Source organism: Myotis lucifugus, unplaced genomic scaffold, assembly GCF_000147115.1.
Source record: "Myotis lucifugus unplaced genomic scaffold, Myoluc2.0 scaffold_20, whole genome shotgun sequence".
Lineage (NCBI taxonomy): Eukaryota > Metazoa > Chordata > Mammalia > Chiroptera > Vespertilionidae > Myotis > Myotis lucifugus.
Genome location: NW_005871068.1, coordinates 8,088,324 through 8,114,981, shown reverse-complemented (window position 1 = coordinate 8,114,981; position 26,658 = coordinate 8,088,324). Strand labels below are relative to the sequence as shown.

At 38.9% G+C, this 26,658-nt stretch overlaps 1 protein-coding gene and 1 pseudogene across 8 annotated transcripts in view; one reads left to right on the top strand and one right to left on the bottom strand.

The window, feature by feature from the left end:
* Positions 1-201: 201 nt before the first annotated feature.
* Positions 202-26,658, bottom strand: part of GK (glycerol kinase) — a 71,557-nt gene continuing 45,100 nt past the window's right edge. For 3 of the 8 annotated variants that reach the window (XM_023751346.1, XM_014453061.2, XM_006085653.3), the window contains 10 exons: positions 18,968-19,010; positions 18,451-18,531; positions 11,784-11,862; positions 10,645-10,741; positions 9,740-9,824; positions 9,110-9,230; positions 8,842-8,985; positions 5,958-6,038; positions 4,046-4,132; positions 202-2,225 (listed from right to left, as the gene is read on the bottom strand). In XM_023751346.1, the coding sequence (XP_023607114.1) occupies positions 2,215-2,225; positions 4,046-4,132; positions 5,958-6,038; positions 8,842-8,985; positions 9,110-9,230; positions 9,740-9,824; positions 10,645-10,741; positions 11,784-11,862; positions 18,451-18,531; positions 18,968-19,010 (829 nt within the window). In that variant the 3' untranslated portion in view covers positions 202-2,214. Of the gene's footprint in view, positions 2,226-4,045; positions 4,174-5,080; positions 5,142-5,957; positions 6,039-8,841; positions 8,986-9,109; positions 9,231-9,739; positions 9,825-10,644; positions 10,742-11,783; positions 11,863-18,450; positions 18,532-18,967; positions 19,011-26,658 lie in introns of all 8 variants that reach the window. The other 5 variants (XM_023751345.1, XM_006085655.3, XR_002828459.1 and 2 more) reach the window with 4 other exon arrangements.
* On the top strand, positions 24,476-24,817 carry LOC106696580 (annotated as a pseudogene).

Genomic DNA, 26,658 nt, shown 5'->3' with positions numbered 1-26,658 from the left:
TGGGGTATATTCTGGATAGATAGTGTAGTCTTTTGTAATAGGATGATTGAGGTGCTCATCATTCCAGAAAACTTCCTCGACTGTTGGTTCTTTCTGCAGAATGTGCCTGATCAAGTGCTAATAGCCGAGTTTCTCATTTCCTAAACATCTTTCTTCATTTGATTTAGAACTAAGTTATAGACTGTAAATGAGAAATGCAAGTAAGAATGAGGGGTCAATTTATTTTAAGCACACTTATCATGAAATATCAATGTGTACAATTTCAAACATTTACAAATATCGCCATTTATAGAAAATTAATGTAATCTTAATATTATCTGAACAGTGATTTTTACAATTATTTACAATGAACTGAAACTACCTTTGTAGAAACATCAGTTATGTTTAAAAGTACCCTGCCACAAAGTAGTAATTTCACAGTACCTTTCTTTAATATTTATGTCACTAAAGTGGCAGCAGCATCAATAAAAACCCAGCAGATTCAACAATTTAGAAACAGCACAACGAGCACTGCAAATTCAAGTTAGCATTGATTCCAAACAAAACTTTTCATATTAACATATAAATATTTTTCCATTTTCAGCACTGATTGAATAAAATAATTAGGAGGCAGTATATTCTTACTTGCAGTAAACAGCAATTAATTTTAGGATGTTTTTAAAATTGACATTAAGAAGCTACAATAGGCACACGCAATACTAAATATTTTGAGAAATTCTTGGTTTCATTGGAAGCCATTTCTAATAGTAAACCTTTTAAAGTTTTGACAGTAAGCAGAGGTAACTGTCATCCCAAATAGAAATGATAATTGCTTATCAGCAATTAATAACATATTTGGGTGGAAAGTGATCTTGGCTTTATTTCTAACGGTGTGTGTTTTTTAACTTAAATTTTTAACCTTTTTTGACATCCCCTCAAAAGGATCCCAAATATGTTTAAAATTACATTAAAGGAAAATAACTTCATATGGACTAGTACTTGTGTTTGAAAACAGTATTTACTATAGTATTCCACAGTTTTCTCTCTTTAGCATATATCCAGCTAAAAATTTTAAATAAAAATGTAAGGTATAAGAAACATAGTTGAAGTCACAATGAAGTCTATTTTCTTTTATTGACATAGAACACATACTTTAAATTTCAAATGTTGGCTCTTTAAGAAAAAGTTTCTCCTAGTAAATAATATGTATAACTGTTGCCCCAAAACATATACAGCTGTTTTCCCCAAAATATTTATACACATAGTGGTCCACTTAAGACCAGCCCCATTATAACCTACTGAATACAATGTGCTTTTAATTTATAAATGGGCTACCTTTAGTATATAAAATATATAGGCATGTATGTACTACATACAAAGTAAGAAATATAAAAAGAAAAAAAAGTGTTCTTTTCTACAAGATCCGGACACAAATTCAGTGTAATTAGTGAGGCCATGTAAAATGTACTCTTAGTTTATAAATGGGCTACCCTCAGTATATAAAATATATAGGCATGTATGTTATACATATAAAGTAAAAATATAAAAAGCAGAGATGGGGAAAAAAAAGAAAAAAAGTGTCCTTCCCTATAAGATCCAGACAGCAATGCAGTATAATTAGTGATACCATGTAAAATGGCTGAAGAATTTTGATTTTGGCAAATACTTTTCAGAAAAATAGCTAAGCTACGAGAATACTAAATTTTCATTTTAAGGATTTAGTAGAGAATTCCACTTAAACAATCAGTGAAGATTCTGTGGGCTTCCTGCATATGCAGAAAAGAGAACTTCGGGGTTCTGCTAAAAAGAAACACAAAGTCGCTCATTTTTAGCCAGTTAGCAATAACCCCTTGATCAAGTGTGTGTAGTGCAGAGAATCAAATCCTGGCCCACCAGCATCTGACTGTGCTTGAGGAAAGCTGCCAATGGATAGGATCTGGATTCTTCCTACATCTTAGAGGAAAAGGGGCAGAAAGTGATGGCAAAGGAGGGGTCAGCTCCAAAGGTGGCTGGTCCAATCTTATGATTGATGTTAAAAAACACACCCATGTTTCTATAGCATTCTTTCTGCTGCATTTTCTTTATTTCGAGCCACAGGTCAACTTCGAGGGTCATGCAGCAAATGGCTTATAAATAAAATCAGAGTCTATGAATAGTGTCATCAGAGTAAGAGAATCGCTGGAGTCTCTTGTTAGGTAAAGAGCTCGCACCATTGGAATCCATGAGTTCTATTATTTATAGGATACCTAAAATGGGGGACAAAAACCATGTCAGTAATAACATACATGCAATTCAGGAGTTAAAGCAATGAAGACTATTTAATCATTTATAGAGTTAGAAATTCCATATGGTTTCTAAATATTGCTTTCACAGTTAAAAATGCAGCAAATATAACGGCCAATTCCAGAATTAGCAAATATTAACACTATTGCTAAATGTTTACCAAGGCAAACAATTCCACTGTTATCAAATCTCAGCCTATGTTACCAACAGAGAACCTAAAGATGCTACCATATTCATTTTGGAAGCCTAGGAATTTGGAAACTTAATGTAACCTTTAGCTTAGAGATATGCTACATGGCTCAATTTTCATAGACAGCAGCCCTTTCCATCCTGTCATGGTACCAAAGGGGAAACAGGGGGAAAAGAAAATCAATGAAAACTTTTAGTTGCAATGTTCTTTTCTTTCCTTTTCCAGATGATTATGCAGCCAAAAATACAGCAGGATACTGAAAAAAATATAGAACTTTCCCCCAAACAGCATATACATTTCGTTACAAATTTAAATTATAGTTCTTCTGAGGAATATTTGCGTCTTACACCAAGAAAATAGATATCTGCTAATTCAGTCAAGATGTATATATACAGCCCTAATCGGTTTGGCTCAGTGGATAGAGCGTCAGCCTGCAGACTCAAGGGTCCCGGGTTCGATTCCGGTCAAGGGCATGTGTCTTGGTTGGGGGCACATCCCCAGTGGGGAGTGTGCAGGAGGCAGCTGATCAATGTTTCTCTCTCATCGATGTTTCTAATTCTCTATCCCTCTCCCTTCCTCTTTGCAAAAAAATCAATAAAATATATATTTTTTAAAAAAGATGTGTATATACAGAAGACCTCTGTAAGGTATAAAGCACTAATACCAACATAAGGTATTGTTATTATGGAAACAAAAGATTCGAACAAATTCATCCCAAATGTGAAGAATACAGAAAAAGGCAATCTTAGTTTTAAATTCTCATGCAAGTAACCCATATTTTATGATTAATAAAAATAAACTAATGTTCTGATATAAATAATTTTCATTCCATATTTATTTATAGCACTAAACTGATGATGGCAAGCTAAATTAAGGCTTATCAGATTTCTACAAACAGATGTTTCCCCCATATCAATAAAGCTTAAATTTTAAAACTAGGTCAAAATCTAATTAATTAAGAGAAATAATTGAACTCTTTCTCTAATCATGAAGACTTTTAAAATGCTTCACTTTCTTGGCAACGTATGGAACAAGTTGTTTCAATTTAAGTGATTAATTTGTAGAAAAATTGAGCTATCATGAGGAATGGCTTCCAAAATGATGGTTATATTTAAATGAATATAGGTTACACAATTTATTTCATCACATGCTGAGCAATTTTACTTCCATAAAAATATTCAGTAGAAGTTAAGGTGTAAAAATAATAATTCAGTTTTAATTCAACCCATTTATTTAAGCAATAATTTTTAAAACTTCAGTTCAAAAAATGTATTTTTTTAAACTAAAGCAAAAGTGACTATACATTTTCCCCAGTTTTGGTTTTACAGATACTCTGCTAATATTCTGAAAGTCCTGTCATTTAGCATTAAAAGTAGTACTTTCACTTCTGCTCATTGCTATAGTTGACAACACAATGCCTCAGTCCTTAATTTTGACTGCCACAAAAGATTAATTAGTCTAGTTAGACCCTTAATGGATAATCCAGGTTCCTAAGCATAGGAAGAATGAAAAACACTGAAAACTTTCTGCTGCGTTATATACAAACATATTAACGCTAACTAATAAAATTGTCTAATTTAAAGAGTAACTGACCTGAGATGTACCTTGCTCCGATAAACATTATCATGCTACTCATTATAAAAAAGCCCAGGGGTAGACTACAGAAGATACTAGGGTCACCTGTGGTCATCCAAGTAGAAGGGATTTCCCGTCAAGCAAACCAAAAGAGAGACACATAATTACAATATTTGTGTTAAGAATCACATGATAGCAAAACAAAATAAGTTATAAAAATAGTATATTCATAAAAGCTAGCAAAGAGTTATTACTTCAAATCAAAAATATAATCAATATTAAAGCTTGTAACAATTAACAGACAATACAGAGAGCATGCCACAAGTAGCCAAGAACATAATGTAGACCATATGCCTTCCACTGGCAAAGCCAAAGAAAGTCAATGGAGAACTTTTTGGGAGGCTGTTGATTTTAGCTTTCTTCCCCAAAAGTTACAAAATAAGCAATCCAATTCCCCCCAAATTCAAATTATAGATGCTTTGGCTATCAGAAAAATTATATTAACCTACTGTAAATAAATGTCAAACCCTATAGGTTTTGTTTTCTTTTATTTAAAAAAAATAGAATTCGGCATATAAGGAAATGCACCCGACTGTTAATATTACTCTCATTTGAAAACTAAAGTGTATTAATGTACATTCTAAAAAATTGCCTGAGAACATGATTATTTTGATGTTTTCTAACTGAAAATAAAAGATTGGAGGAAAAAGGGTATTACGCTTACTTAGGAGAAAAAGCAAATCTTCAAGTAGGAACATCCAAGACTAAAAATACAGATCATAGTGATCCGTGGTAGTGGACAGTTCCAGAAGCTTCTCCTAAAACCCAGATACTTTAAAAGTGGTTTTGGCCCTGGCCCGGTAGCTCAGTTTTTAGAGCACCAAGGTTAGAGGTTTGATCCCCGGTCCGGGCATATATAAGAAGCAAGCAATAAATGCATAAAAAGGTAGAACAAGAAATTGATGTTTCTCTCTCTCTCTCAAATCAACAAAAAACAAATAAATAAAAGTGGTTGTAGGGGTGGAGGTGGGGAAAAAGTGGTTCTATACCTACTTTGGTTTGGAAGGCAGGTTATATTTCACTTATAAACTCTTCTTCAGCAAAGTATATGCTTCTGTAAATAAATTTCATTATATTCCAAATCTTATATTTAGCAAATAATAAAAATATTGTTATATTAAAGGCCTGTTTAAGGCTGTTTAAATAGCACAGGCATATTAAAGGAAGCTTAAGGCTATTTATAACTAAACTAGAGGCCTGGTGCACGAATTCGTGCACAGGTGGGGTCCGGCTGGCCCACTCCGATGGGGGCCCATTGGGCTGGGCTGCTGGGGGGAGGGGCCACAGGCAGTTGGCAGCCGGCCCACCCCTGGTTTGGGTGTTGGGGGCTGATTGGGGGCTTGGTCAGCTGGGGAGGGGCCAATCGGGGCCTGGAGCAGGCTGGTTGGCTGCCAAAGTGTGCGTCATAGCCACCGGTCATTCTGGAATTCTGGTGGCTGGGCTTTTATATATATAGATGGTTTACTACTTCAACTGAATACTTTCCTACCTAAGCGATTATTGGTTCAGGTCATGAAGACGGCCCCCCAAAAAGGTAAAGTAAGACATTAGGAGAAAAAAAACAAAGATTGTAGTTGATTGTTTTTTCATTAAGGAGAAACTAGAAAAACAAGTAGGAACTAGAAATAATTTTACTTTTAGAAAACAAAGCGATAAATCAAAGTACTAGAAATAAACTAATAAGATGGCAGGATGTGTGCACAGCAACCTGATAATTTACACTATGTTTAGAACTTAAAGTGTTTTCAGAATGTTAGAACCTCTAGATATATGGTAATACAGCTTTGCTAAGTATAAATAGTCAGATGCTTAAATAAGCTATTTAAAACATAGTGAGACAAAGTGGCAATAATAATAAAAACATAGTTACTGCTTTCCGAAGACTCAGCTGTAACCCAGCCCATTGACTTCATCACAGCTTTCTTCCAGGTAGAAAAACGAATTTCACTTTCTAGAAATAGAAGATAGGAACAACACACACACATGAAAGGCTGTTTACTGAGATGTTTTAAGCACTATACTTATGTTCACTCAGCATCCTTGACAAATTGTTACACATATTAAACTGATGTGGGACTTTACCAGGACTCTGATTTGAGAGAGTATGGTTGAAAGTGATGGTCAGCGACTGGGAGACAGGCTGCCTGCTGAGACTAGGCCATTTGTAAGCTCTAAACAAATATTTGCTGTAAGAATGAACTATTGCCCGGCTGGTGTTGCACAGTGGTTGAGCATTGACCTATGAACCAGGAGGTCACAGTTTGATTCCTGGTCTGGGCACATGCCTGGGCTGTGGGCTCGATCCCCAGTAGGGGGTGTGCAGGAGGCAGCCGATCAATGATTCTCTCTCTTCATTGCAGTTTCTCTCTCTCTCTCTCCCTCTCCCTTATTCTCTGAAATCGATAAAAATATATTTAAAGCCCTAACCGGTTTGGCTCAGTGGATAGAGCGTCGGCCTGCGGATTGAAAGGTCCCAGGTTTGATTCCGGTCAAGGGCATGTACCTTGGTTGTGGGCACATCCCCAGTAGGGGGTGTGCAGGAGGCAGCTGATCGATGTTTCTCTCTCATTGATGTTTCTAACTCTCTATCCCTCTCCCCTCTTCTCTATAAAAAAAATCAAAAAAATGTTTTTTAAAATACATTTTTAAAAACAAAATACAAAGTAAACTATCTGCAACTAGTTGCCCATTTGTGAGTGTGCGTGTACACATGTGTGCATGTGTGCATGTGCATGTTGTGGGGAGACCAGAGGGACTGATGAAGGCAAGGACAACAGACATAACATCAACTCTGGGGTAAGGCCTTAAAAATTGCAAAGATAGTTCTCTTCAGGAAAACAGTGATCCTCAACTCTTTGCACAAAACACTTCCTAGATTTAAGAGTGGGATTAGCATCTCAAGACCATATACTTGCTGTGAACATTATTTGCTGATTAAAAAGTTGATTTTTTTTTCAGAAGTGTAAAAAATGTTTAAACTTCATATTTTATCCAATATTGCAAAAGTGAAAAATTATTTACAGATAGAATATCAGATTTTGTAACACATTTCTAAATCATAGTACATGGCATACTGCTTGACTTTAAAATAATTAGTATTACAATCCATTTTCTTGTATACGGAAAAGAGTGAATAAAATTAAAAAGCACTGACATAGTCTTCTAGAAAATTAAAAATGCATTTAGAGCTTATTTCCCAATAGCTCAAAATTCACTTTGATGGTATTTTTATGCATAGGTTTTTTAATATATATACTGATTTCAGAGAGGAAGGGAGAGGGAGAGGGAGATAGAAACATCAATGATGAGAATCATTGATTGGCTGCCTCCTGCATGCCCCACACTGGGGATCGAGCCTGCAACCTGGGCATATGCCTTGACTGGGGAATCGAACCGTGACCTCCTGGTTCAGAGGTTGATGCTCAACCACTCCAGTGGCTGGCAAACTTCGGCTCGCGAGCCACATGAGGCTCTTTGGCCCCTTGAGTGTGGCTCTTCCACAAAATACCGGCTCTTTCACAAAATACCGACTTCTGCACATGGGCTACGAAGTTTCAATCACACTGTACGTGCGCGCCCATACGTGGTATTTTGTGGAAGAGCCACACTCAAGGGGCCAAAGAGCTGCATGTGGTTCGCGAGCTGTGGTTTGCCGACCACGGCACTAAGCCATGCCAGCTGGGCCCACATAGGTTTTTTTTTTTAAGTTATAAAACCAAATTCAATATATATAAAAGCTTATTATTGTACTAAAATTTGTTTCAATTTAAGAGATGAATCACTATACTATTTTAATAAAGGTGTCATTCAGAACTTGGGCCTTCGTTTAGTTTGTTAGAAAGAGAATAAGAGCCCTAGATGGCTTGGCTCAGTGGACAGTCAGCCTGGGACTGAAGGGTCCCGGGTTCGATTCCAGCCAAAGGCACATGCCTGGGTTGCGGGCTCAATCCCCAGTAGGGGGTGTGCAGGAGGCAGCCGATCAATGATTCTCTCTCATCGTTGATGTTTCTATCTCTCTCCTTCTCTGTTCCTCTCTGAAATCAATAAAGAAATAAAAAAAGAAAGTGAATAAAATATTTAATGCTCATTTATTTAAACTGTTGCTGCTTTTGTCTGGCTAACCCTGCTATGCTTAACAGTTACCAGAATGTCCTATAGCCTGGCTAATCATGTCCTAAAACTGGGCTATTGGCACCAAAGATGATCCTGTGTACACATTAGGGATGGGTGGCTGATAGATCTCCTTCTCCCTTTCATAAAAAAGGCTATTCGAACAAGCTAGAACTGGTAGTGTGGTAGTGTTATCCTTCTATACAAAAGGACTGTAAAAATGTGAAGAGTAAAAATGTGATTTTATATATATTTTTTAGATATTTTTATTGATTTCAGAGAGGAAAGGAGAGGAAGAGAATGATAGAAACATCAATGATGAGAATCATTGCCTCTTGCACGCCCCCCACTGGGGACTGAGCCTGTAATCTGCACATGTGTCCTGACCAGGAATTGAACTGTGACCTCCTAGTTCATAGCTTGAAGCTCAACACCACTGAGCCACACCAGTTGGGAGATATTTTTTTAATAAGAAACGATTTCTCTCATGCACACTCATTCAGTTAAGCCCAATACGCTTAGTAGCCAAACCTGAAGCAGTAGCATTTGTTATTGTCCTTAGTCCCTTAACTTATGAATACACAGAAAGGCAAGCTCTCTCTGTTCACAGTACACCATGAAAAGTTTCATTTTTTCAAATGTACCCTCAGCATTGATCTGGGGTTCAAACCGCTCCACTGTGACAGCTGACAGATCCTCAGGTTCCAGACTCCAAACGCCAACTCCTTCTGCAGCCCCCGCTGCCATGGCGGCTCCCAGGGCAGTGGTTTCTGGCATGGAGGGCTTCACTGAGAGGACAAAGTGACATTGAAAGTGACATCAACAACTTTGTATTTCTTACAGATGCCTAAACACCAGCTCCTCCAAAAGAAACATTAGTCTCATAATGTAAAGGAATGAAGGTTTACTAACCTACTGGGATATACAGAATGTCTGCTTGTAGCTGCATAAGAATTTTATTGTTGGTCATTCCTCCATCTACCTGCAGATGACTGAGTGGAATTCCACAGTCACGGTTCATGGCATCCAGAATCTGAAATAAACCAATGTAATGAACATAAACCACTTCATAATAACATCCCTAAAAATGTCGATTTTCTATCCAAAAAAATGCTCAAGAGCTTCCCAAAGCCTATAGAATAAAATTTAGACTCTTATTATGGTCTTCTAAGCCCTCTTTGGTCTGGTCACAACCAACCTTTTCTCTCCCTACACGTCTGTACTCACTCAAACCAAAAAACTCTATTTAATGCCCAGGTTTCCCGCAGCAATGGCTGTTAGTGCTATTCCCTTTGCCCAATGTGTCCCACTGAGCGTGCCCCCAATCATAAAATGCCCAGTGCCTGGCAGATGACAGGAACTCAGAAGGTAATGCCAGCTAGCAAAAAGAACAAAAACTTATATTTATTACATTAGTGTTTAGGCAGGTTTAATTTTTGATTAAGTATTTAAAAATTCATGAAATTTCTGACACGCATATGTAATTTGTTTAAGAATGATAAAAGCAGATTAAGCATAAGGAAACAAGCCCATATTTATTACCTCTCGGGTTTGGAAACAAACAGCTTCTAATGCAGCAAAAGCAATATGGCATTTATTGGTGAACTGAGTGAGCCCACAGATGATCCTAAAAACACAAAGATTTTTAAGATTAGAGTGATAAGAAATGAGTCATCAGTCTGAAATATCCTGAATACAGAAAGGCTGAATTTGTTAGGAATGTGCAGGGGGAAAAATAGAAATTAAAAACAACAACAGAGGTGGGGGGAGAAGGGCTCCTAATATGAGGTGACAGGAGAAGATTTGACTTTGGGTGGTGGGCACAGGGTGCAATATACAGATCTTGTGACATAGAAACCCACACCTGAGATCTATATATTCATGTTGACCAATGTCACCCCAATTTAATATATAAATTAAAACCAACACTGGACATAAATATTAAGTAGCTTAGAAAGTCAATGTGGTCCAAAATCCTGCACCCACATATGAAAAAGTTCATGATCCATATAAATAGGTGACAAAAATATAAAACCAAATCAACATTTATCGAGATGATATCCCTTGGATACAGAACTTGCAGATGCCTTGAAGATAAAAAATAATAAGCCCTCACTGGTTTGGCTCAGTGAATAGAGCTACAGCCTGCAGACTAAAGGGTCCCAGGTTCGATTCTGGTCAAGGGCACATGCCTGCGTTACAGGCTTGATCCTCAGTGTGGGGTGTGCAGGAGGCAGCTGATCATCGATTCTCTCTCATCACTGATGTTTCTGTCTCTCTCTCCCTTTCCCTCTCTGAAGTCAATAATAAAAAAAGGTAATAACACTAATACGCTTATCAACATGGTGGGGGCTTATTGTCAGATGATTCAAAATAATTTGAAAATAGGTAGGAAACTCTTGACTAATATTAAACCCACAAAAGCATACCTTATTTTAAATTCTTACCCTCTTGCACTGGGCTCCCAGTAAGGTGCATATAACCCTGAAAACGCTGGGACGAAATAGCAGCCATAAGAAGTACCTACTTCTTTAGCAAGTTTTTCTAACATTAAAGAAAAGAAAAATAAAAGTCACTCTACTATATTCTATTTACTTTAGTCAATAAACACATCCATTAAAAAATTAGGAGGACAGGACTTTTTGTTTCCTAGTCATTAGTACCATAAATATTCATTAGTACCATAAAATGTTCCTAATTATAGCAGTATGCTAGAAGGAACCAAAATAAATTGCCCCACATTGAATACCACAACTAAAATGTAACCTAGCCCCCCAAAATAAAAGAACTGGATGCGTTTTGTTAAGGTACTTCAGCTCATTTCCACTATTTTTAAGGTTGTTGACTGAAAAATGAGGAAGTGGCCTCCAATGCATCCATAATCAAATATGTGTTTCTGATTATCTCACCTTTGGGCAAAATTAAACAAGTTAGATGAAAGCGTGGGTAGGTGAGTTCAAAACAATTATCCATAGCCCTAGCCGGTTTTGCTCAGTGGATATAGTGCTGTCCTGCAGACTGAAAGGTTCCGGTCAAGGGCACATGCTGGGGTTGCAGGCTTGATCCCCAGTAGGGGGCATGTAGGAGGCAGCTGGTCAATGATTCTCTCTCATCATTCTATCTCTCTCTCCCTTCCTCTTTGAAATCAATAAAATATTTTTTAAAAATAATAATTACCCATAAATCAAAAATAGCCACATTAATACTTAATTAATGGAGTTAATTATAGTTACTAGAGTTCTAATTCTCACTCTAATCCAAAAGTTAAAGCTCTTTCTCATCAGATAAACTTAACTGGACTACTTCCCCTGAAGGTTCTGGCAAATCTTTGGTGTTCGATTTTACACTTGATTAAATTTTATGCCCTACTTTGCCAGTTTAATAATAACCAACACTAAATATGTTAATTCATTGTTTTACAAATCTTCACAAACTAGTCTGTTATGTATAAATGAAACTAATAATAGGGATCCATATATGTTAATATCACACATAGGGTAAAAGCGCAAATACTAACAGATTGCAAAGGTAAAATATTTAACATTTTCGTTATTCAGTTTCTAACCCTTTGTTAGAACATACTCACCAATTTCGTCTGAGCTGTTTATAATTCCAAGATTGTCTCTTAGCCAGCGAATGACAGCACCGGCTATAGCTACAGAACCCTATGGAAAAAAAAAAGGAATCCAAGAGAAGTATATGCTATCACTATAAAAAGTTTTACTGTGCATATTCTCTGTGTACTATAAAAAGTTTTACTGTGCATATTCTCTGTGTATGACACTACCAGATGACCCATGGGAACTGTGAGATAATAAGTACATGGGCACGGTTTAAGCCACTGACATTTGTGGTGATATCGTTATACAGCCATCGTTAACTAATGCACAGGCTTATACCTAAAATAGGATAGCTGGCTCAAGAGGGATAAAAACTCTAAAATCTTAACACTATAATCATAAATTGTACAAAAGAAGAGATGGGAGAAAGGACATTTAAATAAACCAAGGTGGGGGATACAGGAAACCCCCTTTGAAGTTCATATTTAAACAGACAAAAATGGCATAACATAGGATTTGGTAATGTAAACAATATTTATTGAGTGTCTACTACATGTCAGCTGGCTGAGGTGGCGTGATGAAAAAGACAAGTAGCCTGGCTTCAGGGTATTTATATCCTAGTGACAGAATACAGCACACAGAAGGCACAGATCCTAAATAAGCTTTAGTTCATAATCATATTAAAGCCCCCAAAAGGATTGTTTTGTGAAGTAATATTTAGAAACAGATGAACAAGGAAGGAGGAAAACACAACTTCTGGAAGATAACACGCTATTAATAGACAGCACAAGGAAAGCAGAAACACTCAACCGTCCTATTTCACTTCTGTCTTTTCCACCACTAAGAAAAAATTTCCAACTAGAAACAGCGTGACAAATTTAAGCAGTTAAATACGCGTTTAAAGTCTTAGAGCAAGTGAAGGGTCATGTGACCCAATTCCTTTCCACGGAGAGTGAAAATGGGAACCATGTCAGGCCCAGATGAATCACACGCCAGGAGGATGTGTAAACACAGAGGATCACAGGCAAAATGTAACAAGAGAAAACTGAAATAACACACGCTGACTCATATATAGAATAGATGTGGACAGAAACAGAAATGCACGACTTGAAGCCACAGCATGATGGGTTCTGATTCATTTCTCTGTATGTCTGGGAGCAGGAGTGGTGGCTGAAAATTGGTTCCTCTGGAGAAAAGGGACCCAAAATGCTTGGTATAAAAGACAAGGAATAGAATCAGCTTCAGTGCTTGAAGCCAGGGGCTAGGTGGCGCTCTCCTACCAGTGTAGGAACGCCTGCAAAGAAGCAACTGTCCACTTGTTGCCTAAGGCTACTGCTTCATAGAAGAAACAGGAAGTGAAAATTCCAAAATACAAGAAATCTACTAAGACATCAGTCAACAAAACCTAACAGCTGGAATAGAATTCACTCCAGTCTGACAAAGACTAAGCCAGATCAAAAAGTACATACTGGCCCTAGCCAGTTTGGCTCAGTGGATAGAGCATCAGCCTGCAGACCAAAGGGTCCCGGGTTCGATTCCAGTCAAGGGCATGTACCTTGGTTACAGGTTCCTTCCTGGCCTGGGGCCCTGGTCAGGGCTCCTGCAGGAGGCAACCAATTGATGTGTTTCTCTCAAATGGATGTTTCTCTCTGTTTAGAGGGCAAAAGAAACAGGTTTACCAACCCAGACTCATAAATACGATTTACTATCAACTGAAAAGAAAATAGGACCAATTATTGCATGTTCAAGAAAAAGGGGAAATGAAAACTAAGCACAACAACATGATTGCTGGTGGAGGTGGTGGGGTCCTCAAATGGCCAGGAGGTTAAAAATACTAAACAACTAAAAACACTTAGGAAAATGTGTAATTAAGTAATACCTTAAAATTTCAAGGTACTACAAAAGAAAAACAAAACAAAACAAAATATTAGAAATGCATTTTGTAGCTTCCAAATCACAGGGAAATAAAAGAAGACTGAAAACTAAGATGGATAGCTAGTTTCAGTTTTTAAAAGGGATAGAAAGTAAAGGTTTTTTAAATTTTTATTTTTTAATAATAGTAATTATCTATCCTTTTTTCCATTTGACCCAGTGATCCCACTTCTAGGACTATATCCCAAGAAACCAGAAATCTGAAAGGATATATGCATCCCTATGTTCATAGCTGCACAATTTACAATAGCTAAGATTTGGAATCAGCCTAAGTACCCATCAGCAGATGAATGGATTAAAAAACTTTGGCACATCTACACAATGGAATACTATGCAGCTGTAAAAAGGAAGGAACTCCTACCATTTGCAACAGCATGGATGGAGCTGGAGAGCATTATGCTAAGTGAAATAAGTCAGTCAGAGAAAGATAAATATCACATGCTCTCACTCATTTGTGGATTATAATGAACAACATAAACCGATGAATAAAAACAGATGTAGAGACAGAGAAGCATCGATCAGATGCTCAAAACTCAGAGGGAAGGCAGGGGAGGGTGGGGGTGAGGGGGAAATATCAACCAAAGGACTTGTATGCATGCATATAAGCATAAGTGACGGATGTGGACAACAGGGGGTGAGGGTGAGGGCAGGATTGGGGGGATGAGGGGATGTTGGGGGGGGGATAAGGGCACATTTGTAATATCTTATTCAATAAAGGGAAAATATTTTTTAAAATATCCTTTTAAAAAATATATATTTTTATTGATTTCAGAGAGGAAGGGCGAGGGAGAGAGATATAGAAACATCAATGATGAGATAGAATCATTGATCAGCTGCCTCCTGCACATCTCCTACTGGGGAACAAGCCCACAACCCAGGCATTGCGCCCTTGACTGAAATTGAACCTGGGACTGTTCAGTCTGCTGGCCGATGCTCTATTCACTGAGCCAAACCGGCCAGGACGAAAGTAAAGTTTTAATACCTAAAATTGCCAAGCCTAACAATAATCTGTCAAATTAAAAAAATGAGTATTGAATATATGCTTTGTGAGCACTTACAAAAAAAAGGAAGCAGTATGACCAAGTGCAATAAGCAGGAACTTATTTGTTAGAAAAAGTTTTAACAATCTAGCTTTAATCCCTGCCTTTTTGTTTTGTTTGTTTGATTTAATTTTTTTTACATTTTATTGACTTTTTTTTTTACAGAGAGGAAGGAAGAGGGATAGAGAATTAGAAACATTGATGAGAGAGAAACATCTTTCAGCTGCCTCCTGCACACTCCCTACTTGGGATGTGCCCGCAACCAAGGTACATGTCCTTGACCGGAATCAAACCCAGGACCCTTGAGTCCGCAGGCCGACGCTCCATCCACTGAGCCAAACCGGTTACGGCATGCTTGATTTAATTCTTTTTTTTTTTCTCCAAAATATATTTCATTGATTCTCCACAGAGAGGAAGGGAGAGGGATAGAGAGCCAGAAACATTGATGAGAGAGAAACATCGATCAGCTGCCTCCTGCACACCCCCCACTGGAGATGTGCCCGCAACCAAGGCACATGCCCCCGACTGGAATCGAACCTGGGACTCCTCAGTCCGCAGGCCGACGCTCCATCCACTGAGCCAAACCGGTTAGGGCTGATTTAATTTTAAAAAAATTGTTTGAACATTTACATGCTAAGGTTGTGGGTTCAATGGACGGTTAGGGCACATACAAGAAGCAACCAATGAATACATAAAAAAGTGGAACAACAAATCGATGTCTCTCTCTCTCTCATATCTCTCTCTTCCTCTTTTGCTCTCAGTAAATAAAAAACAAACGAACAAACAAAAATACTGGACTTGGGAGACTGGAGTCCTGAATATCCAGATTTACAAGGAAGGAGAAGGCACAGTGGGGTGGCTTATCCATCTAGACCTTGAAGCCCAATAACCTGGATATTTGCCTCCTGGATCAGCTACTTAGTGGCTGTCAAAAGTTACCTTGGCCAAGTGACTCCAATTTCACTTGTCTATTCTCAGATTCCTTGTGTGTGTAAAACAAGAGAGAGGAGGATGTAGCAAAGCCTATTGTCACCTAATCTATTATCCCTCTCTGCTTTAAAATTTTATGAATCTAAACAAAGTTACATGAATTGAAACAAAATCAGAGAGCATATGCTTATTAAGCCTCCAGATGAGCTAAAACTGGAAGAGTAACAGAATAGAGTCTGTGTTGGCATAGGCTGAAATCACTATCATGAAATTTAAAAGGAAAACGCAGACCAGAATTTAGAGGAACAAAAGATCTGTGCAAGTACAGAATGGAGCAGGACTTGTCTTGACAATGACTCATTTGGAAAAGCACTAGATATTTTAGCATGTGCTCCTGGAGCCAAGGATATGATGAGGTTATCAGATCAAATTAATGAACTCTCAGGCTAGAGCAGCCAAAGTAGTGTTTATGGTCAGAGATGCCCAAATCACTCTCTCGAATACACATCAGGTTGCATATGGAATATTCTATTCTGTTCTGGAAGACAGTGGCAAAATGGAATGCATGCAATGAAGGCAGCCCAGAACTAAAAAGAATTTAGAAATCATGTGACATGAGGAAGTTTTTTTTTTAAATCCTCACCCGAGGATATTTTTCCATTGATTTTTAAAGAGAGCGGGAGAAGGAAAGATAGAGAGAAACATCGATGTGAGAGAAACACATCGATTGGTTGCCTCCCGCACAACCAGGACCTGGGCCAAGGAGGAGCCTGCAAACAAGGTATGCGCCCCTGACCGGAATCGAACCTGGGACCCTTCAGTCAACAGGCCAATGCTCTATCCACTGAGTTTTCCATAGTGGAAACAAAAGGAGAGAGGGCTTGTAAGAGTTTACCTTCTGAGAAGTATTAGGATATCTTGAATACACAGATCAAGTGTTTCACAAATGTTCCTATTATCCACAGAAAAGGGGTTGGGGCAGAGGTTACAGGGCTTATATAGGGGGAGGGCAAGAAATAACTGAAATAAAGTAAAACCCCACATGCTCTAGGTTTAACAACTAAAAAAATGTTTTAACTAAAAGCAAATCTAATACTTTTGAGCAAATTATTAGACTAGAGGCCCAGTGCACGTGCACCGGTGGGGTCCCTTGGCCGAAACCAGCTCTCCGACATCCCCCGAGGGGTCGCGGAGTGTGAGAGGGCAGTTCTTGGGTGACGCACCCAGGAATCGAGCTCCCTCCTCTCTGGTTCCGGGTGCGTCACCCAAGAACCACAGCTGCCAAGTCACCACAGCTCGGCAGCTCCTGTGTTGAGTGTCTGCCCCCTGGTGGTCAGTGTGCATCATAGCTACCGTCTGGTCGCTTAGGCTTTTATATATATAGATAGATACTCCAGGAAACAAGACTCAATAACTTTTCAGATCATACAATATATTTGTGTAATAAAAGGGAACATTTAAAATTAATTGTAAAGAAGTATTTTTAAGAATTGCATTGCCCTGGCTGGTTAGACCGTCAGCCTGTGGACTGAAGGGTCTCGGGTTCAGTTCCCGGTCAAGGGTACTTACCTTGGTTGCAAGTTCCCTAGCCCCAGGTGGGGCACGTGCAGGAGGCAACTAGTCAATTTGTCTCTCTCACATCACATCAATGTTTCTCTCTCTATCCCCACCTCTTCCCTCTCCCTCTCCCTCCCACTCTCTCTAGAAAGCAATGGAAAAAATATCATTGGGTGATGATTTAAAAAAAAGAAAAATGTATCTGATTTTTAAAAAATATATTTTTTATTGATTTCAGAAAGGGAGGGAGAAATATTAATGATGAGAGAGGATCACTGATCGGCTGCCTCCTGCACGCCCCCCACTGGAGATAGAGCATGCAACCCGGGCACATGCAACCTCCTGGTTCATAGGTCAATGCTCAACCACTGCGCCACACTGGCCAGGCAGAAATGTATCTGATTTTACAAAGGGTACTGCATCTTTGACTTCTGAAGTAAATGTTTCTAAGGTGTTTAATACAAACCTACCATAAAGCCCTACAGACTTAGGCTGACATTCCTACTAGAATCTACAAACATGTTTTGAAACAAACGCTTTCAGTGAAATATGGCATAAATCTTCTCACTTCATTTCCCACATCAAAATGTGACACAAAGTATTTTTATGGAGAGACACATGAAGAAAAGCTGCTCTGCCTTTTGTGCCCAGTATTTCTCTTTGACACACTGGGGCACTGTAGTCATAAAAAAAGAATTTTTGCTCAGCCAGCATAACTCAGTGGTTGAGCATCGACCTATGAACCAGGAGGTCCTGGTTCGATTCCTGGTCAGGGCACATGCCCAGGTTGCAGGCTCAATCTCCAGTGTGGGGTGTTTAGGAAGCAGCCAATCAATGATTCTTTCTCATCATTGATGTCTCTCTCTCTCTCTCTCCCCCCCCCAAAATATATTAGAATACTCAAGCTGAAAGAAATATTAGAGCAAATCAATGCCTCATTATATTTTAGAAATAGAAAAATCTTACATTGTGAAGCAGCTAAATAATAGTAATGTGGTTAAGGTCCCACAATTAATTGGCAAAAGAACTGAGGAACCAATATACTTAAGGTCTCCTGAGAGTCCTGACCCCCAGTTCTGTCCCAGGTTCCTTCCACTCAACCAAATGTCAAGAAGAAAACAGAGTTTTTCAGTCCTATATATTAAGAATTACCAGAAAAGGCATTAGAAAACACTGCAATTTTCTTAGTTTTGATTGTGTGTCATAGTATCCATATTGACTGAAAAATACTTACTTCCAGTGCATAATATACGGGTTTATCTCTACCGAGTTTGTAAGCCACTGTGGTCAGAAGGCCATGTTCAGAAAATACACACTATAAGAAAGAGAAAAAGACTTCAGTAGTCAGGAAAATGAAAAGATAGCTTATTTTGTAAAGCTAAAATAACCTAGGTACAAAATAATTCAATAAACATAACAATTTAAAAATAAACCAATCTTAGTCAAAATTCCAGTATTAGGAGCAATACACTTAAACAGTACAAAAAGTTTATCTCTTGTTCCAAATTAGGTTTGCATTAAGAATCTACCAAGGTCCCAATGTACATATCCCCCCAACACAATAAAAAAATATGAAATTCAAATAACTTAGAATGGTTCTTATTCGAAACATTCAAATTTAGTGATATTCATCATTGAGTTCTTAATTAAACCCTGATAAAGATTAAGTAAAAGCTGAAGCTTAAAAGTAACTTAATGGCAAATTATGCTCAATCTTTTAATTTGAAAAAAAAAAGACAAAAAACACCCACCTTACGGCCTGTATTACATAGTAAGAAGCAGCCTGTTCCATACCTATAATTGGGGGAAGAATAAACAGTATGACAATTTTATTAAAAGTAAGCAGTGAAATACTAACAATACAAATTACTCAAATTGATACTTAGTACAATAAAAGTCATTATATTAAAGTTTTAGGCCCAGCTGGCATGGCTCAATGGATGAGCATTGATTGACATATGAATCAGGAAGTCACGGTTCGATTCCAGGGCACATGCCCGGGTTGGGGGCTCGATCCCCATTGTGGGGCGTGCAGGAGAGAGCTGATCAATGATTCTTTCTCATCATTGATGTTTCTATCTCTCTCTCCCTTCTTCTCTGAAATCAATAAAAATACATTAAAAAATAAAGTTTTAGAAGAGTTCCAACAGCTAACAAATATCACATACTCCTTTTGGAAACATGTTTTAAAGATCAGTCTAGAAGAAAATGTGCCTAGTGTAATCTTAATGGAAAAAGGCAGGAATGGCATCCGGTACTTAGTCAGTCATAGCCCAAGGCTGTTTATAAAATATCACTGAATTACAACTAATTCTACTTTCAGTCACAGTGACATTGCTACTCATCCATGTGGACTGAAGCATTGTGATTAAGGGCTATTCATCAATGGGGCAGGCCAGCTTAGTTCCATCATTAGAACAGTCACAAACAGAAACACCGCTCTCTTCTGGCACAAAGAGAAGTCCAAGTGCAGAGTACGGAAAAGTGTAGCTGGACTGTGGGGACAGGAGTGGCATACAGGGAAAGGCTACTCAGGCCTAGCTTTCCCGTTCCCTCCGAAAGACTGCATTCTAACAGCCGCCGGGAGAGTCAGGGCCAAGATGCAACAGGGCTGCCATGGAAGAACTGAATTTATTCTGTGGCAGCTTTTATCAGCATAAGCTTTGGACTATGCAACATGTCTGGCATGTGGACGTGAGTAGTTTTGACTTGTGCCAGGCAGATAAGCAGCATAAACTGATACCAGTAAGGGGCAAAGGGCAACAGTTTTCAACTGAGTTGGCTGTGATTGTCACCCTTGGCTTTCCACAAACTGTCCTGCTTGGGCTCAGGATTCCCTCCCCACGGGCCCGGCTGCTCTGCTCTGTCACAGAGGGATCTCAGCAGTAGATTATCCAGTCAGCACGATGTCAACAGACCCCACCCGCTGCAAACAGAAACCGAGGGCAATTTTGTCCCCATCAACATTTTTCCAGGCACCATTGTTCTGAATAAGAATTAGCCCAAACCGGCCGGCATGGCTCAGTGGTTGATCATCAATTTATGAACTAGGAGGTCATAGTTCAATTCCCGGTTGAAGCACATGCCTGGGTTGTGGGCTCTATACCCAGTAGGGGGTGTGCAGGAGGTAGCCGATCCATGATTCTCTTTTATCATTGACTAGTGGCCTGGTGTACAAATTCATGCACATTGAAAGGAAATTGATTAGAAGAAATATTTTAATATCACTATTTGCCCTTTCTCTATAATAGAAGTGTCAACCAAATTCACAATCAACAATGACAGATCAAAACACAGGCGTGTGATTGGTGCCAGCAAGAGCTTTATATGTATCGTGCATGCACGAGTCAACTTAGCCTTTTATAGATATAGAATAAACTTGCTTAATTAGACCTGCTTTCTGATTTAGCAAAACCTTTTCCAGCCCAGCGAAGCACCCCAACTTCTCTTTCAGGTAATTGTCAGCAACACAGTAGTAAATATCAACACGAAGCAGATTATTATTGTAGATCATGCAGGGAGAACAAAGGGTAAAATATTTAACTGTAGCAGTGTTTGACTATATTCTGTGCAGTGAGAAAACCTGAAGTCATTTTCAAGGTCCACTATTTCTTACTTCTTTTCAGTTGGGTCAAGTTTCTAAGCTTTCTAAATCTCCGTTTTCTGGCTAATGAAAAGAAAATAGGATTCCACCGAGTTTCCTATCTACCTTCTCCGGGACTTCTGTAAGGATCAAATGAGATGAGGCAGGGGAAAATGCTCACAGACATTTGGTTAAAGTGTAAATATTTCCACCTGGCTATAAAGCAAGTCATGTTCCTGGGCTGAAGAAACTGCAAGGAGGCTAGTTGCTAGGGAGAGGAAGACAGGTGTTGCTATCTGACGTCATTACCCGGATGGACACAAAGCATATTAGCCTTTTGTATATCTTGATGTTTCTGTCTCTCTCTCTCCCTTACTCTCTGAAGTAAATATGTGTGTGTGTGTGTGTGTGTGTGTGTGTGTGTGTGTGTATATATATATATATATAAATATGTAAATACATATAAATATGTAAATATATATACACACACACACACACACACACACACACATATGAATTAGCCCAAGACATTCTATCTCTTCTCACCCAAATACAGGGTGCCCCCAAAAATGTATATGCACATTGAATATTATTTTTTTGTTATTGGTTAATTAATTTTTTGTTTATTTTTCAATATATTTTCATTGATTTCAGAAACGGAGAGGGAGAGATAGAAACATCAATGATGAGAGAAAATCACTGATTGGCTGCCTCCTGCATGCCCCACACTGGGGACTGAGCCCACAAACTGGGCATGTGCCCTTGACCAAAATTGAACCTGGGACCCCTCAGTCCACAGGCTGACACTCTACCCACTAAGTGAAACCGGCTAGGGCCACACTTTGAATAATTATTAATCCCAATGGGTTAAATCTGAAAAGAAAGAAACATCAATTGAGCTATCAGTTGTTAAGTGTATATACATTTTCTTGGGACACGCAACATATTCTCAGCCTGCTTGATGCACAGCTGACACTTTCAGGGAGCATGGGATTAATGAATATCTACGTTTTAAAGACACCAATCAAATAACATTAAGTACAGTAGTAATACATCTACAAGTTAAACACCTAAATCACTTATACCTTTTTCTTCTACAACACTGAAAAGGCTATATATCCGAAGTTCTACATTTTAATAAATATTCATAAAAATGGAAATTTATGATGTTTCACACTTTTAAAGGAGAAATCTACATCAATTTAGCACTCATATAAACATTGTTCCTATGAACGCTGGTGTACAAGTTTCAAAAGTACAAAATTGATGCGAAGGCTCGAAGCACTTAGTAAAAGTGAATCCTTAAGTTAGTACACTTACTAAGTAATTAATGAGCATTAGCAATGTATGAAGAGACTCCCTTGCTACATTGAGGCCACAGCTTTCAAAGCAGTACACGGGCAATTATTTTCCTCTTAAATTTTATTATTCTTTCTTCCGAGTCATCCAACAGATATGGTGCTTTCAGTATTTATGTGGTCTTCCTCAAGATTGTCCTGTGTTCAAACATCACAAAAAGATGCCTGCCCTTCCTAACTGCTGTGAAGGTAAAGGTTGCTTGCTATCCTTCATGGAGAAGTGTGCCAAAGATGGTGCACTGTGGGACGGGGAGTGGCCCTGGCCGAAGCTGTGAAGGAGGTAAAAGGCCTCATTTATTACCCTTAGTGCCTCTGGGGAGAGGGGGTATCTATCTTAGGTTCTTTTTCTTAAAGCAAAATTCATGGTCAAATAATTCATGTTCATTAAAAAAAACCTTAAAAATACAAATAAAGAAAAATTAGCATCACTCATAATCTGGTCCTCCACCCAGAAACAGAGATGGGCTTTCCACTGAATTCTGAGCTGTCACAGCTTCCCTGCTGTTTCAGAAAGATTAACTAAATTCCCAGTCCCAATCTCTCCAACTTCTTAGGAGGTTGTTCTGCTCATCAATCACTTATCTCCTGTTTATTTTACAACCTCCATCTGTTCTCTGCTCAGACTCCAAAGAAACATCCTCTGGTCTTGCAGTGACTAAAAACACAAAGAGGCCTGGCCAGCGTGACTCAGTGGTTGAGTGTGGACCTATGAACCAGGAGGTCATGGTTCAATTCCTGGTCAGGGCACATGCCCAGGTTTCAGGCTTGATCCCCAGTGTGAGGCATGCAGAAGGCAGCCAATTGATGATTCTCTCTCATCATTGATGTTTCTAGCTCTCTCCCTCTCCCTTCCTCTCTGAAATCAATAAAATACATATTTTTAAAAATAAAAACACCAACAAAATTCTTCAAACTTAGTATGATCTTGTTAACCTAACAAACTGCCTACTTCACTCACCATTCCTGGATGGTTGGACTTTTGCAAAGCACATTCTGTCTTGTTGTCTATTTTTTTACCTGCCCACAACACATATTTGACCATTTGCAACCTGGCTTCCATCTTGAGCACTCTACTAAAGCTTCATTCTTGGAGGTCCCACTGAAGACCTAATTTCTATGTACAATGGTCTGTTCTCATTCTCAACCTCCATGATCTTTTTCTAGTTTTTTTACACTATTGACCAAGCCTCCCTCTTAAATATCTCTACCCTGGATTTCCACATAAATGAATAACTACATTGTATTTTTTTTCCTGAATACTCTCTCTTTGCCTTACTTCTAAGTATGCCCTCTACCTGTGTATTTTTTTCTTGGTAATTTCATCTCTTCCTATTGTTTCAAAAAAATCACTTCTAAACCGAGGAAATTCAAAATCTCTACTTCTATACTAAACTCATTCCACATTTCCAAATATGTACAATATATAGCCTACCAGTATCACAAACATTTCCCAAACAGAAATTCCTCTACTTGGACCCATTCCTTACTTTGGCTAAGCCCAACTACTGGGCGCAGGTGACTAAATTCCATACTTACTTCCTGTATTTTGTCCCTCTGGGGTGCCATGCACATTCACCTGCCACTCTCTGCTCTGTCCCCAACCTTCTTAGTCCTTGCCCTTCTTATGAGTATACTATACTGGCCTTCTCCATGGCCTCTTTGCCTCTAGTGCAGTGGTTCTCAACCTTCCTAATGCCGAGACCCTTTAATACAGTTCCTCATGTTGTGGTGACCCCCAATTTCATTGTTACAAATTGAACATAATTAAAGCATAGTGATCAATCACAAAAACAATATGTAATTATATATGTGTTTTCCGATGGTCTTAGGCGACCCCTGTGAAAGGGTCGTTCGACCCCCAAAGGGCTCGCGACCCACAGGTTGAGAACCGCTGCTCTAGTGTCTCCTCACTTTGACCTAGGACTGCCATATTATTAAACAAACAGCTCTAGTCATCTCTCATCACCTTCAGTCATCACAAACCTTCAAAAAAGCCCCATTGCTGCCTGACCAGCATGGCTCAGTGGTTGAGCATCGACCTATGAACCAGGAGGTCAGGGTTCGATTCCCGGTCAGGGCACATGCTTGGGTTGCGGGCTTGATTCCGTGTGGGGCATGCAGGAGACAGACCATCAGTAATTCTCTCTCATCATTGATGTTTCTATCTCTCCCTTTCCCTTCCTCTTTGAAATCAATAAAAATGTATTTATTTAAAAAGTAAATGCCCCATTGCCTATCAAGAAAAATGTCCTCAGGCTCTTTCCACCATCTTGGAGCCAGTGGAGGCTGCTGGGAATAGGACTTCTATAAGGACAAATATGTGTGGAAGGCTGTGGTCCAAGGCCATTTTTTTCTGGCTATAACGGAGTCTCTGGAACCAGAGGGAGCACATGGATCTTCTTAAAATGGATGGTGTTTATACTTGAGATGAAACAGAATTCTATCTGGGCAAGAGAAGTGCTTATGTGTACTAAGCAAAGAGCAACACAGTGACTACTGGTGGCAAAGTGAACCAAACCAGAGTCATCAGGGGAAAGGTAATTTGTGCTCATGGAAACAGAGGCATGGTTCATGCCAAATTCTGAAGCAACCTTCCTGCTAAGGCCACTGGACACAGAATCCGTGTGATGCTGTCCCCCTCAAGGATTTCAACTTACTGAAAAGTAAATAAGTAAAATGGATGTGTTCTCTTGTTTAAAAATAGGGAAGAAAAAACAAAAAAAACTCCTCAGTCTGGAATGTAGGGCCTCACAACATGATCCTGGCCTTATTTTCTACCACTTCCCAACCTGCATGTTCTCTGTAGTCTCCAAATAAAGTCTTCCATTTCCCCATTTTGTATTTTGTTCAGTGTTCCATGCACCTGCCAATATCACCCATTCCTCAAAACATCTTATTGATAGATCCAGAGATGTAGAAGATGGAACAGACTGGAATCTTAGAGGGAAGGCAGGGGGCGTGGGGTGGGAAGAGATAAACTAAAGAACCTGTATGCTTATATGCATAACCATGGACACAGACAATAGAGTGAAAGCCTGGGGTGGGGCTAGAAAGGGTCAACGGGGGGAAAATGGGGACATGTGTAATACTTTGAACAATAAAGATTTTTAAAAAGATGGTCCCATCAAAAACAAATAAAAAATAAAAACATCTTATTGATAACATAATCTTTTGTGAGTTTTCTCCCCTCCCTTTGGAACACAACAGCCATACTTCAAAGTTTCTTATGCACTGAAGTTCTCATTTATAATATGATTAACTGTATATTTTGTGTTCTTCCCCCCCAGGAAGAGAAATATGTGCCCAAAGATATTCTAATTTGCTATTTCCCTTCTCCAAACTGCAGTGGCTGCAGAGGTACTCAACTAGTCCGCCCTTAGTTAAAAATCATTTTCAGGGCTTGGCTGATAATGTTTAAGGGGGAGGGGATTAGGAAGACGAAAATCAAGCAATTTTATTGGGTACTATGTTAAGTACTTGACAAAGGGAGATAGCATCTGATTTACTAGCACTGGTGTTCCCTGTCACAGAGGAAAGAAGGGGTGTGTGTGTGGGGTGGGGTGGGGAGAAGAGCCCAGGTTTCTATCATTTTTCTTGACTCCTGATTCAGCTGCCTGAAACCCAGAATTCAAAAAATATGTTTCCAGACCCACGCTGATCAAGCTCTCTTGTTCATGGCAACCCCAGGATATCATGACCTGCAAAGAATTTTCATTATTTCCCCTCCCCCCAAAAAAAACCTCTCACACTCTTGCATGAGGACTGCTGACACGCTAGACAACAAGAACATGTCATCTAAAATGTTAAACATTCCAGTAGTCACAAAAGACGGACTTAATCACTGAAGTTAAACATTGCCGCGAGATTTAGGAAATTCTCAAGAAAAGAACAATTAACTAGATAGTCTCTGGCCAGACCTATGGAAATCTTTATGACACCGGGGACAATAAAGTGTAGAGAGTTAAGAGCCTGGCAAAGTCAAATCAGATGCATCTGGTTGCAACGATCGCTTCTGTCACTAACTAGCTTAACCTCTCGGAACATCTGTTTCCTCATCCTAAAGTGGGAGTAATCTTATTACTCTTAGATATGAGGCTTGCTGGACTCTATGTGTGTGAGTAGTAAGGAGATGAGATTAGGAGAAAAATGCACCAAATCTCGACTTCTATTGTTCCTTCTGCCTCTTGTCAAAGGGGAAACTCCAGATAATGGAGAGAACGCAGTGCCAGGAGAATAGCATCGAAAGTTCCACAAAAATGTGACTTTCTGGTTATAGTGAGAAAGTCTAGGGCAGGAACAATGTTGAAAATTGTAGTTTAAAACATGGCTCTTCCTCGCCTCTGCTCAGACCTCCCTGCCAACCTCTCCAAAAGAGGCATGAACACTGTAAACCAAAATTTAGTTTCTGGATTGGAAAAGAAATTAAATATTATAAATTAAGGTCTTCACAAGCCTCACCAATGTGTTTACATAAGGCGTAGTATATTTTATTTGAAGGAGG